The sequence below is a fragment of the Podarcis filfolensis genome (assembly GCF_964270895.1).
Source record: "Podarcis filfolensis genome assembly, chromosome: 1".
Taxonomy (NCBI): domain Eukaryota; kingdom Metazoa; phylum Chordata; class Lepidosauria; order Squamata; family Lacertidae; genus Podarcis; species Podarcis filfolensis.
In genome coordinates, this window is record NC_139604.1 from 113,612,481 (window position 1) to 113,630,931 (window position 18,451).

Here is an 18,451-nt window from a genome sequence, read left to right on the forward strand (position 1 = left end):
GTTTTTTAATGTTTAATGTTTTATTATGTTTTTACATACGTTGGAAGCTGCCCAGAGTGCTGGGGCAACCAAGTAAGATGTGTAGGGTATAAATAGTAGAATTATTGTTATGGAATGGGGCGTTCCTATTTTCATCGGAGAAATGTTGGAGGATGTGTGACTTCTGTGTCTTGATTCTCAAGGGAAACACGGCTGCAGGGTGAGAGTCTGGAACCCCCAGAATCCTGCTACCGCTTGATAGAAGTTGGGGGTTGGCATGCCACCTTTGCAACACTATGTGCCAGTTGTTAATACACCTTCCTTCTTACACACCTGATTGCCATATGCATACAGAAAATGGCTGTTTGTGTGAAAATACAATCCTTTTGGTATAAATCGCGGATCTGGAAACCAGAAGGCTGGGAATTTTCTTTTTTTATTCATGCTGCCATCTGTTAACTTATGCACTGATACCAATGCCCGATTCTAGGAAGAAAAAGAAGGAAACACATTTAAACATATGCATTATCAAAGAAAGAAATGATACAGCAGAAACACAGTGTCCAAGCAGAGTGTTAGAACTGGGCAGGTATAGTTGCCCTAACAAGAGCCAATTCATACCTGGTTAAGACCTTCTCATTGCCAGGAAGGTGTTCATTGAAGGGAAGGCCCTGGTTCATCCCTTAGGCACAGCTAATAAGCACTTTCTGAGAGGCTGGGACCTCTAAGTTCAGAAAAGAAGCTGAGAAAAGGGAACATACATGAAGTGCTGGCTCAAACAGCTGCCATATGGAGCCAGAACTGCACTGAGATGGGCAGAATGCCCTTCTGCTGCAAGAAGATCAAGTAATCCAAGTACGGATTTCATTTTCTTCTCTGCCACACTGCTGCTTCTGCCTCTTCAGAAAGTGCTTGTTAGACAGGCCTCAAAGTCCCAGCAGGAGTGAAAGCTTAGCCCAGGGTGGTGGGTGCCATGCCGCATGCTTGGCCCTGACACCAAAATTTGTGGGTGCGCGGCCCCTTCATGGGGAATTTTGTGGGGGTTTGGGCACCCAGGGCCCCAGGGAATTGGCACCTATGAGTCCCAGATTCAGGACCTTTAGTTAGCTGAATGCCCTCGTGCCTCAGAGGGAAGGAAAGACTGGCCAAGAGCAATTAAACAACAACAACACACTTTTACTGACCTTAAGAATGAAGTAGAAGAGGTGCCCAGATGCAATCTATCTTGGCACTTCCTCTGCCTTCTAAGGGGCAATCAAAAATATATTGCCTAATTATTGTTCTAAGGGAGGGAGAAGTCACCTGTGGCATTTGTAACTGACAAAGAAAAAGAGATGTTTTAGAAAAGACAATTGCAGGGATTCAGAGCACCAGAAGATACAATGCCTCATTTTAAAATGTTTCCTTTTTAAAACATCACCATAGCCATTGTTTTGAAGAAAATATCCAACATATATATTGGAATCATGGAACTGAAAGGGAACAGAAGGATCTATATTCTTCAGAAAGGCATTCATAGACTACCTGTGAACTTAGGTGAACTGTGGAAGTTTATGTGTTAATTAGTTAATTAATATCCCACCACTCCTCCTGAAGGAACCCAGCTTGGCAGTGGGGTGGGGAGGGAGTTGAGGCTATTGCAGGACACAGGTTTGATATCGGTGGGTCAGCCAGGGAAAATGGGGAGAGGGGGCTTTCAATCAGTTGTCCCATCCATTGCTAATTGCCCCCTTTCTAATTCAATTAAAATGCTTTCACCAAACCATCAATCACATCACAAAAAACGAGAATCCATTCTAAACTAGAGCAGCAAATTGCCATCTGTTCAGAGTTATCTATTAAAAAGGAGTCCTTTGGTGCACTGTACCTGTTGAGATAACAAAGCGATGCCAGTGTTCTGTTCATAATCAACGAGAAAAGAAACCACCCGTCTAGAAAAGTGCCCTTCACCTTTCATTTTGTGAGGCAAGCAGCTGTGCCATTTTTGAAATGTATCATTGCTATAGAAACAAGTGGATTCCTGTTTTTTTTAAAAACAACAACAACAACAAAAGGATGCAAAGTAATCAATTTAGAAATACATCGTTGTTTGAACTTAAAAGCTTTGCTAGAGAATCCACTGAGGTCTGAATATACAGGAGTGGCTAGTGGGGAGGGGCAATGGTGTGTACCTGGCCTCCTAGCAGGACAGCCACTGCCACTGACCAGGAGGGAGAAGTGGAGGGCCAAGGCAACAGAAAGGTCAGAGCTGTACGGTGCACCAACATGATGATGTTGATGATGATGCACCCATGCAGCAATGGTTTCCCCATTACCTTGCCCCTCCTGTCCTCCTTCCTGGTAAGTGGCAGCAACTCGCCGTGTCAGTGCTCCACTCAGCAGGCCTCTCCTGTATAAATGCAAACAAGAAGCAAAGCAAGAAGATTTTACAAGAGCAAGGGCCAAACTGCACATTATTGATGCTTTTAAAAAAGTACACACAGGTCCTACTAACCAAACACTATGCATTCCCTGGAAATCATTCGATGGGCAAGCATTCACATCATTTCCATCAATTCCTGTGCAAATGTTTCTAACTGTGGTTTTTGTACGATCTCCCCCCACCCCCACCCCAGTCCCATCTCTCCATGGTTTCTTCCTGAGATGGCTTCAGCTTAACAGCAAAAGAAAGACAAAGGGGGGAAATAAATTTTCAAATCTCTCCTGCTCTGATTTGTCTGATCTCTTTCGCTCCCTCCCTCCCTCCCTGCATGGTTTCTTCCCCCAAATAGCTGCCACTGACTAGCAAAGCAAAAACATGCAAGGAGTAAGAAAGTGGGTAAACTCCAGATGTTCAGATATCTGCATCTGTGGAGTGTATAAGGAGGCATAGAATAATTCTTTAATTTGGACATTTTGTGAATTTTTGCATGGCTAGCAGGCAGAAAGCAGGGCCTGTGTATATGTTTAAACTGGCCATTTTTATTTTGAAGAAAAAACTGTTGCAAAATGCCTTCATCTTCATCTTGCCTGGCACCAGTTTTCTTTTGCTGAAAATCACTCACCTGTGACTTCAATTTTCCTGCACAGCATCTGCAGAGGCAAACTGAAGTGAGGTTGATAGAATTTTCTGCCAGAAACTGTTGTGTGACTCAAAAGCCTGGATCAGAAGCCTGTTCTAGATTGGGGCTCTGAACCTGCTTTTTTGGACCAACAGTACTGAACCAAAGGCCCTGGTGAATACAAGGACGTGTGGGGAGCCCAAACAGTGACTCCTCCAAAGACCTCAGTGATCAGGTAGTGATCTAAAGGTTGAGATGCTCCTTATGCTATCATAAGCTCCTTATGCTACAAGTTAGGGCTTTGTAAATAAATACAAGAACTTTGAACTTATCCTAATAGCATATGGCAGCCAGTTCCCCAAAAGCTCTGATAGCGACCACAAAAGCTTCCAGTCATAAATTGGCTCAACTGTCTTTTTGATTTCTGAACATTAATTTGCCAAGGTGGCCAAGAAGTCAAATTATGTACTGAACAGAATGCACCATACCTCAATTAGGTAAAGGTAAAGGTACCCCTGCCCGTACGGGCCAGTCTTGCCAGACTCTAGGGTTGTGTGCTCATCTCACTCTATAGGCCGGGAGCCAGCGCTGTCCGCAGACACTTCCGGGTCACGTTGCCAGCGTGACAAGCTGCATCTGGTGAGCCAGCGCAGCACACGGAACGCCGTTTACCTTCCCGCTGGTAAGCGGTCCCTATTTATCTACTTGCACCCGGAGGTGCTTTCGAACTGCTAGGTTGGCAGGCGCTGGGACCGAAAGACGGGAGCGCACCCAGCCGCGGGGATTCGAACCGCCGACCATGCAATCGGCAAGTCCTAGGCGCTGAGGTTTTACCCACAGCGCCACCCGCGTCCCTTAAACCTCAACTATACGTCGGCAAATTTTCATAAGGTTTTATCGTCATTTGCCTTACCTGGCTCAATGACTTATCTTTGTTGAATGACAGACCAACATAGTCCGCTGCAAGAAAAGCAGAAATATATTAGCTACAACTCAGTGCTTGCACTTCTAAAAGATAGTTTACAAAAGCCATCAACCCAGTTTCATGTGAACAGTTAAAAAGAACTCAGGGTGAAAATTTGAAATTATTTTTGTGACATGCCTTAAAATATGTAAGTGTGTATGAGCGGAGAGGCATGCTCTCTGCCTTGAGCTGGTTTATTGCAGGCAAGCATTGCGGGAGCACTCTTTGCCTCCACTTACACTATGGAGTTTTGCAGGGTGCTATTTTGTCCCCCATGCTATTCAACAGCTACAAGAAGACATTGGAAGCAGACATTAGGACAGTAGATGACACAGCTATATTTCTCCATACGTGGGAGAACCCATGGCTTCAAGTTACACATTCAACACATATAAATCACTTTTTCTTTACCAATCTAGCTGAGTCCCTGGTTTTCTTACTTTCGTATAATTCTTTGTTAGCTAGACACTGGAGGCTGTACCATATTTCAGCTTTAAGATAATCATCCTGTGGGCGGAAAAAGACAAGGAAATACTTAGCATGCCAAGTGAATTCACATAGTATAGCTGTTAAGATTCTGAAAGGGTCTGCTGAGGCACGTCGTCCTTTCTACCTATCACACATTGCCTAAAAACCTCTGTGGAGCCAAGGAAGACAGTGGACAATACTGGCAAATGTCAGAAAACAGAACTAGCTTTCTAGTTTCTAGTGGCAATGCCAGTGATATTAGTAGTGGTGCTGGTGGCGGATCAACTCAAGAGAATTGATGGCCAAAAGTAGACAGAATTACAGAGATGTCAGAAGCAGAGCAAGTTGTAGTTGAGATACCAACTTCCCCAAGATCTCATTCCAGCTCCCAATGATAGTCATGAGAAAAGAAAGGGTTTAAGTGAAAATGCTCCTGCCAAATGAAACAAAATGCCTCCCCAAAACTACTACCCCACTGCCTCTTTCTGTTCTTCTCATGCAGCACAGAATTCTGATTTAACACATTGACAGCTGTTTATATAACCTTGTCAGGGAATTCACAGATCAAAGGATAGCTATATGGCCTCAATGGGACCCAATTCCTCTTGTCCTCTGAAATTATAGCACACAAGTGGAAACTAGCAACTGGAACTATACAATGCACTATCCTATGTCTTGCTTTCAAAACTCACTGCTTTATCACAGTAATTTATATACTGCTTAATTGCAATAGCCTCTAAGCAATTTATAAAAGTTTTTGTGAGTAATAACTCTATTCTCTGTATTAATGGGAATGGACCAAGAGGGATCCCTTCCCCCAACCCTCATTCAGCTTGTTACTCCAGCAATCTCCAGGATGAGTCTGTGACTGGGACAAGAGTAAAAGGAGTTCATCTACACACATCCCTCAGCACTTCAAAGTTCACAGTTCCTCTGTGAACTGCGACTGTGTTAAACCATTAGTAGTAGTAGTAGTAGTAGTAGTAGTAGTAGTAGTATACCACCCTATAACCTATAACTCAGGGCAGTTCACAACATAAAATTTCAATAAAATAACACAGAGTACATAATAAAAATGAAAACAAAGACGGCCCAATAATTCTCCTGTCTACAAACCACGCAGTTGGTCAGCATGGGGTGGGGTGGAGAAATGAAATTCAGTGTCTTATGAGAAAATAGAAAGCAAGGCGCTGGCCATCAAGCAACTGATTCCTGATGCTGTGGGAAGCTAGGGAGTGAAAAATAACATTCTGATGCTTGTATAGCTATATGGCTAAGAGAGCTGGAGTGTAAGGTGCAACCTCCCATTTTGTGCCTTTGGCATGACAGTTGTGAGAGCTGCCTTTATTCCATATTTCTGCCTGGCAGGCCTTAAGTCCTCCCTCTGTTTGCTACCTCAGCGTGGTTCCCGGTGAAGGAATAACTTGTCCCATTGTGGTCCTTCCCTCACGTTGTCAAAAAGTTCCTTCCTGAGGCGCTGTTTGCTCAGACCCTGACATTTGTGGATCCTCTGTCTAACGTCATCTCCCAAGGGGAGCCATAAAGCCACCCAAGGGTTCTGGTGAGCTAGCCAACCTTTCTTCCCTGTGAGTTTTCCTGTCAATTGTTTTGTCGCTAGAAAGCTATGTTTATTGGGCTCTGTGTGTGTGCCTGCAAACTTCTGTCTTCTATGTGTTGTCGAGGTGGGTGAGGGCATGGAAGCAACACGGCTGACTTGCAGGTGTCAGTTGCCTAGCATATAAAGATTGCATTGTGTCAGTGCTGGGGGGGGTGTATCACAATATATTGCTAAGTTTTCTCTCCTTTAGAGTGCTGCCATTTACATTTGAACTTGCAGCTGGAAATGCATAGGATTAGGACAACACATTTGATGTCAATACTAAGCCAATGTTAGCATTCTGCCCAGTGTACCAGGGTCTCTGGATTTCATTGTTAGGATCTGTATACTACATGATTTATGATCCTTCGGACACTTATTTCTAAATGGCTAACAAAATGAATGCCAGAAAGAGTTTCAGAAAACATTATTTGTGAGATGTTACAAAAACACACCACTGAGAACAACAAACACAACATTTAGCAATTTCTCACCATTTCAAAGCCACATAAGGTTGGTTTGCCGAACTGAAATAAAACACAGTAAGACCAAATTGTATGAATCATCACTTTCTCTCCCACACTTTTCACAAGCAATTTCACAAGTGTATTACTTTACATATTCATTTACCACTTACACTCAATATTATTAACATGGTCATTGGTTGTTTTGAGTGACATAAGAAGCCTGTCTCCACCAACAGCCTGGGGCAACCTAGCCAGGGCATGTACTTTTCCTGTGAGATAACAGGAAATAAGCAATAGCTACAAACCAACAGCTAAAACACCTAAGGAAATCAAGTACCATACCCATCACTAAAAAGAATTCAACAATGGTGCCAGCAAAACTCTCTGGGGAGAGGCTTCCAAAGACAAGGGGCTACAACAGAAAAGACCCTGTCACAACCCCCTTCACTTCTAAAGGTAGCACTCCTGAAGCAGGGCCACAGAGATTGATCTTAATATAAGAGGTATCTATTAATTGCAGCAAAGCAAAGTACTCTTTATTGAGAGACCCCAGCAGATATTTAAAATCACAAAATATGCAGCAAAAGTGAAGCATGGGAATATGATAATATTTTTTATTATTTATACCCCGCCCATCTGGCTAGGTTGCTCCAGGCTTTTAAGACCTTTAAAATTTGCCCTTTCAAGTTCCTTCCAAAGTTTCCTACTTCCCCTAGCATAGAAAAAGACTAAGGTTAAAATGGTTCACATACAAATTCTCTTCAAAGGTCTGGTTCATATGCTTTTCCACACATCAATCAGAAACGTTGCACAGGCAGTAAAACTTGGTTTAGCTCCAAAGTGGTGAAAGTTTCTAAATTATTGATATAGGAACACAAGAATGGCTTGTGAATGCCATGCAGCTAAGCTGGAGCAACCAGCTTAGCCTCTTCATACACTTAGTTCATCAGGTGAACTGGGGAGAGAACAATTAGTACACAGATTAACAACGCAATCCTAGATGTGCCTCCCCAGACGTAGTTCTCACCATGTTCAATGGGACTTACTTGCAGGAAATGTGTATAGTAGGGTTATAGTCTTAGGCTGAATGAGATTGTCTTCTGAGCAGACATGTATGGCATTGGAGATCTTCCAAACTTAGTTTTTTTGCAGTATGCTTACCAGTGGTTTTTAAAACATTAGATGATTGGGGGGAAGGGACACAGGGATATTTAGAAGTACACATATGTACCTGCAACAGCTTTCCAGTTTTAATGCGCAGATCATCACTGATAAATAATCCTAGTGAGGTGAGGAGTACAAGACGAGTATTTGTTACGGTGAGATCCACAAGCGCAAGTCCGTAACAATCTTGAGGAGAGAAAAGGCACTGTGAGTAACCTGAGTTGCATCTCTCAGACCTCCATCATTACTTGTTATAGACATGGCAAATTACACCCATATTGAGACACCCAGATCTGTTGGGCAATCCATGCACCTGATATGCATTTGAAGAAGGTCTAGATCTATGTGGTTTTTAGAGAGGGTGGAGTGATGAAATCTGCTCTTTCGAACCGTGCTCCTTTGCTGCATTTTTAAAAAAAAAGATATAGCAAAGGCAAGTTCAGGGGGCAGCAAGAACAGAGGCTGACTCTTCTGACCTTGTCCAACTGACTTTGTTGCCCCAGCCACTCTGGGTGGCTTCCAACACATATAAAAAACAATAAAACATTAAACATTTAAAAAACCACCTTCCCTATACAGGGCTGCCTTCAGATGCCTTGGGGGTCAGATAACTCCATACCCTCCAGTATTTCTCTGATGAAAATAGGGCTATCCTAAGAAAAAGTGGGGCATTCTGGGATCAAATCAGAAACCGGGACAGCTCCTGTAAATCTGGGACTGTCTCTGGAAAATAGGGACACTTGGAGGTTCTGCACTCCAGAGTAAAAAAAATGGCAACCCTGGGAACCACAGCTGAAAGCACCAGTAGCCCAACATGCCAGATTCAAGGCTGGCGTCAGTCAAAAGCCCTAAACAGGCTGTAGAATCACAACCGTTGAAGGAGGTCTGTAACGAAATTTTAGAGGGGAAGAAGGCACCTGAATCGTGGAAAGAAGCGTATATTACACTTATACCAAAGTCAGAGACTGAGAAGAACCAGGTTAAGAACTACCGCCCTATATCATTACTTAATGTGGATTACAAAATTTTTGCAGACATTTTGGCAAAAAGATTGAAGAGAGTTTTGGTGGGGGAGATTCATAAAGACCAAGCGGGCTTTCTTCCAGGAAGACATTTGTCAGACAATGTGAGAAACATAATAGATATTATGGAGTTGCTGGAAGTTAATATTAATACTAAGGCAGTATTAATATTTGTGGATGCGGAGAAAGCCTTTGACAATATTTCTTGGAGTTTTATGAAAAAGAATCTCCAAGGGATGGGGGTAGGCCAAGGTTTTGAGAATGGTATAAGTGCAATTTATTCTGAACAAAAAGCAAAACTGATTGTAAAGAATGTGGTAACAGAAGAATTTGCTATTGAAAAAGGGACACGACAGGGGTGCCCAATATCCCCATTACTTTTTATATTTGTCTTGGAGGTTCTATTAAACATGATCAGAGGGGACCAGCTGGTTAAAGGGATTCAGGTCGGAGCTAAACAATATAAATTGAGAGCGTTTGCAGATGATTTAGTATTAACTTTACAAGAGCCAGACACTAGTACGAGAAGAGTTTTAGAGCTAATACAAGTATTTGGTCAAGTAGCAGGATTTAAGTTGAACAAACAGAAAACGAAAGTATTGGATAAAAACCTAACAGTTGCTGAAAGAGAGAAGTTTCAGAGTGAAACTGGTTTAACGGTAGCAAAGAAGGTGAAATACCTGGGGATTAATTTGACATCTAAGAATGTGAATTTATTTAAAGATAACTATGAGAAATGTTTGTCAGAAGTTAAGAAAGATTTAGAAGTATGGTCAAATTTGAGACTTTCCTTGTTAGGCCGAATTGCTGTTATTAAGATGAATGTCTTGCCGAGAATGTTGTTTTTGTTTCAAACATTGCAGATTTTGGATAAAATGGATTGTTTCAAGAGGTGGCAAAAAGACATATCTAGATTTGTCTGGCAGGGCAAAAAGCCCAGAATAAAATTTAAGATACTAACTGATGCAAAAGAAAGAGGGGGGTTTGCCCTGCCGGACTTAAAGCTGTATTATGAATCAGCGGCTTTTTGCTGGCTGAAAAGCTGGCTGCTTCTTGAAAACACAGACATTTTGGATTTGGAAGGGTTCAATAACAGATTTGGCTGGCATGCATATATATGGTATGACAAGGTTAAAACCCACCAAGGTTTCAAAAACCATATTGTTAGGAAAGCACTATACAATGTTTGGATTCGGTATAAAGATTTGTTGGAAAACAAAACCCCTAGGTGGTTGTCACCAATGGAAGCTAAGGAAGTGAAAAAACTTAATATGGAATCCAAATGGCCAAAATATTGGGAAATTATAGAACATGAGGAGGGAAAAGTGAAATTGCAGAGTTATGAGAAATTGAAGTTCAAAGTAAGAGATTGGCTTCATTATCACCAGATAAATGAAGTTTTCAAACTGGACAGGAAAATTGGCTTCCAGGTGGAGAGGTCAAAATTAGAAACAGAGCTATTGGAACCCAATACTAAGAATCTGTCAAGAATGTATAACTTGCTGTTGAAATGGAATACACAGGATGAGACGGTTAAATCAGCTATGATTAAATGGGCACAAGACATTGGGCATGACATTATGTTTGCTGACTGGGAACAGTTATGGACTACCGGTATAAAGTTTACGGCATGTAATGCCTTAAGAGAGAACATTATGAAAATGATCTACAGGTGGTACATGACCCCAGTCAAGCTTGCAAAAATTTATCATACGCCCAATAACAAATGTTGGAAATGTAAGGAAACTGAAGGTACTTTCTACCACCTTTGGTGGACGTGGCCAAGGATCAAGGTCTTCTGGGAAATGATTTATAATGAAATGAAAAAGGTGCTTAAATGCACTTTCGTGAAGAAACCAGAAGCCTTTCTCCTGGGCATGGTAGGCCAATTGGTGTCAAGGAAAGATAGGACGTTTTTTATGTATGCTACAACAGCAGCAAGAGTACTTTTAGCAAAGTATTGGAAGACACAAGAGCTACCCACACTGGAAGAATGGCAGACCAAGGTGATAGACTATATGGGACTGGCTGAGATGACTGGCAGAATCCGTGACCAAGGGAAAGAGACGGTGGAAGAAGATTGGAAGAAATTTAAAGTTTATCTTAAGAACTGTTGTAAAATTAATGAGTGTTAAAATGTCTTGGGTAATGCAAAATAGAATTGCAGTGACAAACAATTGGATATGAGAAAAAAGATTTAAAGAAAGTGCCATAAGTAATTGAAATTAGGGGTTGCTGGAAAGATTTAAAACAGGGATGCAGAAAGGGGAGGTATGGGGAAGTCGCTGAAAGAAGGATTAAGGAAAAAAAAGGTTAAGAAATTATACGTGTTTATATGTTTGTTTGTATGTATTGTGATGTATTGTCTTTTATTATGTGTTGAAAAACCAATAAAAAATTTATAAAAAAATAAAAATAAACAGGCTGTAGAATCTGACCTGTCAATCCCACCCCAGAGAAAGAAGACCCTAAATGCTGAGGGATGAAGGTTCCCATATCCAAGAAGCTGAAATTTGGGACCCAAGGAGGCAGAGATTCTTTCTTATCACTGTCCAAAGAAAAGGGATGAGGGAGGGCTCTCTAGATCCTAGGATTCTGAACTGGACATCACACCACAACCTTCACTCTGAGACCTACAATTACTGTATTGGTCTGAATATAGGCCACACTCCCCCCAAAAATCTGGCTCACATAAAAGCTGAGTGCAGTCTATAGTGACACTCTTATAAATAGAGAAGCTATGTTTTGAGAGATCTCATTTTAGGGGTGTAGTCTGTATTCAGACCAACCCTGTACATTCTATGAAAGTGCAACGTGTTCTAAGGCCTTGGGGTAAGACAGGCTACAAATAAAAAGGAAGTGCATATGGGTTAATTAAACAATTGAAAATAAGAATTACCGTTTTCCAAGATGGCACAAATGGTAGCAGACAAGTTAAACCATACCGTATCCCCATCCATAAATCCACTGTCAGTCAATCCTAAAATTAGTCCTACAAATACAAAATAAAACAATGCATTACATGAAAAGTGAATCACAGTATAAAGCCAGGCTACCAGTATTTATGACACTCTTATAAAGCTTCATATTTCCCAGAAATTTCAGCAGTGTAGCTGGTTTGGTTCGCTTTTGATGAAGAGATGACTGGAGGTTTCTCTGTGATATTTGAGTTTATTTACAAATATATGCTGAGCCTGGGTAGAAGCACAACTTATCACCCCAACAGCAGCAAAATCCAGAAATAAGTGCCCCTGTATCGACAGATACAATTCCATACCTTAAAAACTCAGCTCAAACCTACTTGCACACACTGAAAGAAAGCATGTCTACCTGCTTTACTAGTACCACATATCTGAGTTAATAAGCACAAGCAGGTGGTTCGGTATGGCGTGGGGTGGGGGACAGTTGCAAACATATCCCTGGCGTATTCCTGTAGTTATTGTAGAATACGTTGCAGTGTAGTGGTTGTGTCCTGTCCTCTCCTTCCCACCTGAGATTCTCAGCAAAATGCTCTAGCAGTCATGCTTTTCACCATCACACACATATTTGACTAAAAACAAACAAACCAGTGAGCAAATAATTCAAATTAATTGTTTTTTTTTCGGGGGAGGGCATACCATTTCAAAAAATGCATACCTGCCATTTATTCCATCTATTTTGAATGCTCAGTATGCAAGTGTCATTGCTTGCTGAGCTAAAATAGTGCCAGCGATGCACAAGGTTTGCAAAACTGCAAATGATATTTTTTTAAACAACAACAAAGTCTTTTCCATTGCTGTGAGAGGGAATTGTCCATGAAGGCTGCACCAGGCCCTCTGAGAACAACAGAATGTCCTCAGTCCTGTTGCTCCACGGGGTACTTGCTCCTCTACTCTTTTCAAAGCACATGGCAGCAAGAAGGCCTTTCCCTGCTGCCTAGGGTTGCTGTATTTCTAGAAGTAAAAGTTGCTGAGCTTTTTGGGGAAAACTCAAAGCTATTGAGCACACATTATTTTAGAAAATAATGAAACTCAAAGTTGTTGAGCTCAAAATTCCGGACATTTAGCCGATTTTCCGAAATCCCCCCCTGGACACTATTTTCACCAGTTAAATTACGGACATATGGCAACCCTACTACAGAGTGGAACATTTTAGAAGGGGAAAAAAGTAAATAGGAACAGAGGCAGTGCTGAACCCTCAGACTATCTCATAAAGGAATTTGCTGCAATGTGAATTCTAAAGTGGACTCATGATTTGATCCAGGTGGTGACCTATCCAGACTGAATCAGGCAAGTCCTCTTTAGAAGCAGGGTTTCCACCATCACCCCTACTGACCTGAAAGAATAGACCTAGATTTGCACACAATGTTCCCCAAGGGGACACATATGCACACGGAGCCAGCATTTCACAGGTTAACAGCTAGTTGCAGAACACTCATGTGTAGTAGAAGTGTAACAAATGCATTCACAAGCAAAACCAACTGCATTTGATGAGACTTACTCCCAAGCAGCCCTGAGTGCTCACTGGAAGCACTCAGGGCATCCAGTGAGCCCTGAGTGCTCACTGGAAGCGCCCTGAGTGCTCACTGGATGCCCTGAGTGCTCACTGGAAGGACAGATCGTGAAGCTGAGGCTCCAATACTTTGGCCACCTCATGAGAAGAGAAGACTCCCTGGAAAAGACCCTGATGTTGGGAAAGATGGAGGGCACAAGGAGAAGGGGACGACAGAGGACGAGATGGTTGGATAGTGTCTTCGAAGCTACAAACATGAGTCTGAACAAACTGTGGGAGGCAGTGGAAGACAGGAGTGCCTGGCGTGCTCTGGTCCATGGGATCACGAAGAGTCGGACACGACTAAACGACTAAACAACAACAACAACTCCCAAACAAGTATAGGATTAAGCCCTAGCCAACACAGTGGGACTTACTTCTGAGTAAACAAGTACACTTATTTTATTTAAACTTTTACATCCCACTGTACCCAGTTGGAAAACGAAGCTGGTGGATCAGCTAATTATGTAAAAATGCAAGACACTTACCTATTTTTCTTGTTGTATAAATCAGACCAATTACTGCTACATCACTTGCACAAGGAGTTTTTGCTATTTTGATATTGGCTACTTTAGACAATGTATCATTAACTTCCACGTTTTCACCAAGGGTCCAATACCACTGAAGAAGAGGATCTGCAAAAGAGCACTAATGTTTAAGAAAGCAAAAATTCTTTCTGCTTTTTACTTAAAGAGTGAAGGAAATATGCGACTATCTCTGAAATTTGTGGAGACACCCTTGGAGGTGAGTAAGGGATGTTATCAGTCTGGTCCAGGGTTGGGGTGGGGGATGGGAATGGGACTGCCATCACTGTGGTGGAAGGTAGGGGGAAATACAGAAGTGGGTGAAGGCATACAGAAGAGACAAGGTTGTCAAGTAACAAATACCTTCCTTAGACCTGTTCTTAGTAAAATACACACACACGGGCTACTCTCTTTTTTCATGATGGTGGCTATCGAAATCCTGCCAGTATTATAGTTTGTTTTGATTGAGATATTTTATGTGTTGCAATTTTATCATTCAATTCTTTTGTATTCATATGTATCAATGTTGTTTACTGCTTTGGAGCCTTTGGGCCAAAAAAGCGGAATATAAATAAAACATTCCATATCATATGAATAAATTCAGAAAACTTAATGTCCGTGCTAATTTCCACGAGACCACAATTACTTACAAAACCGCAAACACTCCCTATGAGCTATGACGTACCTCGTATGACATCCAACAAGGTTCCCGTAGTAGTGAACATATTTAAACCATGATGCATATTAAATTTTACAAACCATTCCTCAATTGGATTAATATCTGTTTCATCGGCATGTACAAGAAAGACAGAGACAGATTAGTCATATAAGTACAAAAGTATTATGGGTGATATCCAACGTCAAGCAAACAGGCCTCTGCTCGCACAACATGGTTTCCTTTTCTCCTCCCTCTTGCAATTCCCACGACCAAACCCTCTGGAGCAAATTTCAGGGGGCAAAGACTCGTTGCACAAGTGGAAACCCATTCCACTTGCAGATAGAGACAAGTGGATATTGCTGTATGCTTACGGCAATATTACTTGGCTACGAGAGATCGCCAAAGTTGATGACAACTACATGCTCTTCTCAAATTTGCCTACAATGGTGAACAGCTCTTCAACTGAATTCTTAGTAATGTACATCCCTGCATATTTTTTCTAGCCAATTAATTTTTCTATTTTTTTCTATTCAAGTTACAAAAAGTTTTTTTGTTTTAAGTTACAGAAATATCACAGTCAAAATAAATGCAATATACATTATCCCGAAACTTGCTTTATCTCCACTGAAGTTGGTATACTACTTATGCACCATTTGAGATTGTGCCAAATGCTCACTACCAAGTTTCCAAATTTCCCCCCTGCTAGCAGGATTTTGTGCGAAATGTTTCTTTTGAAATGAAATGTACTCACCACCTTACGTGAGTACAAAAACAGCAACAACAACACAAGGAAGCATCAATAGCCTGTGAGGATAAATAAGTGGAAATTATAAATCTCTCACCTGTATTATATGTTAACTCTTCTCGGTTGATTTTAATACTCCACGAATCCACACCTTCTCCCTTTTGTTTAAAGAAAGGATGGTAACCCAAGATTTTTAGTCTTAAATACTTGAAGAGTCACATACATTTAGGTGCGGACTGATTTTCCAATTATGAATTTTCGTAGCTGATAGTCTCATAGCTTACGGGTGGTGGCAGAGGGACGAGTGGCGAGAAAGGGCTCATCTCTCTGCCACTGCCCGCCTCACTTGAGTATAAGCCGAGGGAGGCTTTTTCAGCATAAAAAATGTGCTGAAAAAGTTGGCTTATATTCGAGAATACACGGTATGTTTTGAAGAAAAAAAATGAACAAATTCCTATGCCCCACAAATAACTCAGAGATGCATTTTAAATAAAAGCACACATTCTACTCATGTAAAAACACCAGGCAGGCCCCACAAATAACCCAGAGATGCATTTTAAATAAAAGGGCACATTCTACTCATGTAAAAAGATGCTGATTCCTTGACCGTCTGTGGGCCGGATTTAGAACGTAATTGGGCCAGATAAGGCCCCCAGGCCTTAGTTTGCCTACCCATGTTCTAAAGAAATGCTTGGACTAACTGATATTATAGTTTGAAGTCTTGTTTGTTTCTGTTATATTTTGCTCCCAAAAGATCCATTTATCCTAAATAAAATCCAATATGGCAGACATGTCTATACAAAACATTGAGATCCAAACATGAAATTTTGCAGGTAGCCCTTATAAATAACGTTTAAAACCATGAGTGCAGATGCACCTCAGGAACCTGCCTTAAACCAAGTCAGATTGCTTGTCCATCTAGCTCAGGCCGGCCCAACTTTTATACCAAGGGGGCTGCAAGAGTACTCTGACCATGTAATCTGTGGGCCACACACTGCCCTGATGCAGTTAGCGCTTTCCCAGCTTCGGGAAGGAGGTAATAGGGTTCTAGTACCTTGCCAGAGCCTTTGTGCCTCCTTTCCCAAACCAAGCACCTCACTTAGCTGGCTTTGAGAAGGCAGTGTGAGGGCTGAGAGGGCGTCAAATGTTGCTGAGGGCCAACAAAAAAGGTCTTGAGGACCATGTGGTCCTTGGGATACACATTGGGCCACTATAAGTTTCCAGCCGAATGTTATGGCATTGTTTAATAAGTATCCGGTGACAGTGGCTGTCCTGAGTTCAGGCAGAGGTGACCACCTGCCACCTGATCCCTTTTAACTGGAATAGCCAGGGAGTGAACCTGGGACCTTCTGCATGTAAATGATGTACTATGAGCCCTTCCGGAATGCTTTACCAGAGTCATTTTGAAGTAGAAGACTTTGGAGTAGGTACTGTTGAAGATCTGGATGCTGGGAGCAAGACCAGCTGATGTAAAAAGAATTAGATTCTTCCGTCTGTTCTCCAAGGTGTCTGGCTTATTGATATTATACAAATGACAGCGGACAATCTTTAACAAGGGGGAAAAAAACCAGGATTAACATACGAAGCACATATCCACTACATCTGGAATTATTAAAATTTTAAATAGCAACCTAACAAACTGAACTGTTGATTTCAAAAGCGGAAGCTGCAATAAATAAGGCTTTAAGGAGCCAGAAAGGAAAGGAAGGTAAAAATCCTCATTTTGTGGGACAACTTGCCCTCCCCCTCTCTCAGATGATTTTGCCTGCTTTTGGCTGGCATGGGCAAGTGCCACAGAGAATTAGGCAGTTTAGGGTTAAAGTAGAGAAAATGATCATTATTTAACAAATTAATATCACAGGGCAGTTTGCAATATAAAAGCACAAAATATGTACCGTAATATAATAGCAAAAAATCTCACAATAGATCCCCCCCAGACACATTTAAAAGGCCATAGATGGTTTAATGAGCCAAAACGCCTAAAATGTTTAAGTTTGACCTTCTGTTGCACCCCAAGGCCCCTTCCTGCCATCCTTCCTCTTCCTTTCCCTGACAATATCCTGAGGCAGTGTTGGCAAGGCTTTCTTCACCAGGCCAGGCCTCCTTCCACCTGCCTTGCCCCACCCTCCTGCCCTGGGGGTCCTCATAAGGCAGCAATGCCTGAAGGAAGACCTGTGAGGGGAGAGACTTCACCAGGCCAGGCCTTCTTCCACCTGCCCTGCCCCACCCTCCTGCACTGGGACTCCTCCTAAGGGAGCTGTGCCTTGAGGAAGAACTGTGAGGGGAGAGACTACTTCAGGCAAGGCCTAAAATGTTTATGTTCTGTTGCACCCCAAGGCCCCTTCCTGCGAAAATTACAGTATCCCGAGGCAGTTTTCCCCACTGTGTCTATTTCATAGGCATAGATCTATAAATGCGGAACTGGCGCCTGTTCTAGGTGTCTTTCTTTGGAGTTACCTCAGGAACTGCTAATCCAGCATCTACAGGGGTCTCTCTTCGAGGGTCTGAGCACCATGGTGCCTACAGGCACCAGCTTGGTGGTCCCTGGCTTTTTATTTTAAGTTTTATCTCAAAAGAGAAAAAATGCCCCCTCAGAATCTGGTTGGTTTTGAAGGATTTGCACAGGGCAAAAACTGGCAGGGATGGTTTCCCTTCTTGCCTGTTGCTCCATCCTATTTGCTTGCCAACCATGGGGAGGCTGTTCAGGAAGCAGGTGGGAGCAGCAGCAATGGCTGTACTGTGTCTAATTTGGTGTTTTTCCATGCCCCGCACTGCAGCCGGGATGTGTTGTGCCACACTCCCCATGGCAGCCATTTTGTGACTGGCACTCACAGCACTTCCTTCAAATTCAAAATGTGCCCACTGCCCCCCCCCCAAGGTTGGCAACCCCTGATGTAGCTCCATGAAGTTCATGCTGTTCATATGGCAGGAGGGAAGAAAGGGAGAATCCTGATTCCAGACTCATTAGCCCTGCAGCATGTAAAAGAAATTACCTGGCTATATTCATAGCTGCAGCAAGTTCAGAAGCTAGAACACCCTTTTATTGTTTATTTAAACAAACTGCAATACCATGTTTTGTTATGATGCCAATAAATAAATAAAAGTTCTTTAAATCACATATGGTGTTGTTAAATCCAAGGGGAGTCTGAATAACCAATAATATTTCACTCCATTTAGCTAAGCTTCTGAGTCTAACCGCTTCCGATTAAGTTAGTGATGAGAGCTAACAATCCATTTAAACAAACCACATTTTTCTGACCCAAAAATGAGGTTCAAAATTTAGGCTTGTCTT

The 18,451-nt window shown here is 42.0% G+C and overlaps 1 protein-coding gene across 14 annotated transcripts in view; it reads right to left on the minus strand.

Annotated features, from left to right (window-relative positions):
- The window catches only part of LOC310761488 (cation channel sperm-associated auxiliary subunit beta-like), a 43,223-nt gene that overhangs the window by 19,170 nt on the left and 5,602 nt on the right, over positions 1 to 18,451 (minus strand). For 5 of the 14 annotated variants that reach the window (XM_083611357.1, XM_083611351.1, XM_083611352.1 and 2 more), the window contains 11 exons: positions 16,553 to 16,705; positions 15,257 to 15,317; positions 14,442 to 14,537; positions 13,721 to 13,867; positions 11,602 to 11,694; positions 7,748 to 7,866; positions 6,544 to 6,576; positions 4,425 to 4,491; positions 3,934 to 3,980; positions 1,847 to 1,999; positions 313 to 465 (listed from right to left, as the gene is read on the minus strand). In XM_083611357.1, the coding sequence (XP_083467483.1) occupies positions 313 to 465; positions 1,847 to 1,999; positions 3,934 to 3,980; positions 4,425 to 4,491; positions 6,544 to 6,576; positions 7,748 to 7,866; positions 11,602 to 11,694; positions 13,721 to 13,867; positions 14,442 to 14,537; positions 15,257 to 15,317; positions 16,553 to 16,705 (1,122 nt within the window). Of the gene's footprint in view, positions 1 to 312; positions 466 to 1,846; positions 2,000 to 3,933; positions 3,981 to 4,424; positions 4,492 to 6,543; positions 6,577 to 7,747; positions 7,867 to 11,601; positions 11,695 to 12,003; positions 12,029 to 12,115; positions 12,283 to 13,720; positions 13,868 to 14,441; positions 14,538 to 15,256; positions 15,318 to 16,552; positions 16,706 to 17,054; positions 17,296 to 17,331; positions 17,534 to 17,616; positions 17,757 to 17,818; positions 17,962 to 17,991; positions 18,124 to 18,451 lie in introns of those variants that run through there. The other 9 variants (XM_083611360.1, XM_083611364.1, XM_083611354.1 and 6 more) reach the window with 9 other exon arrangements.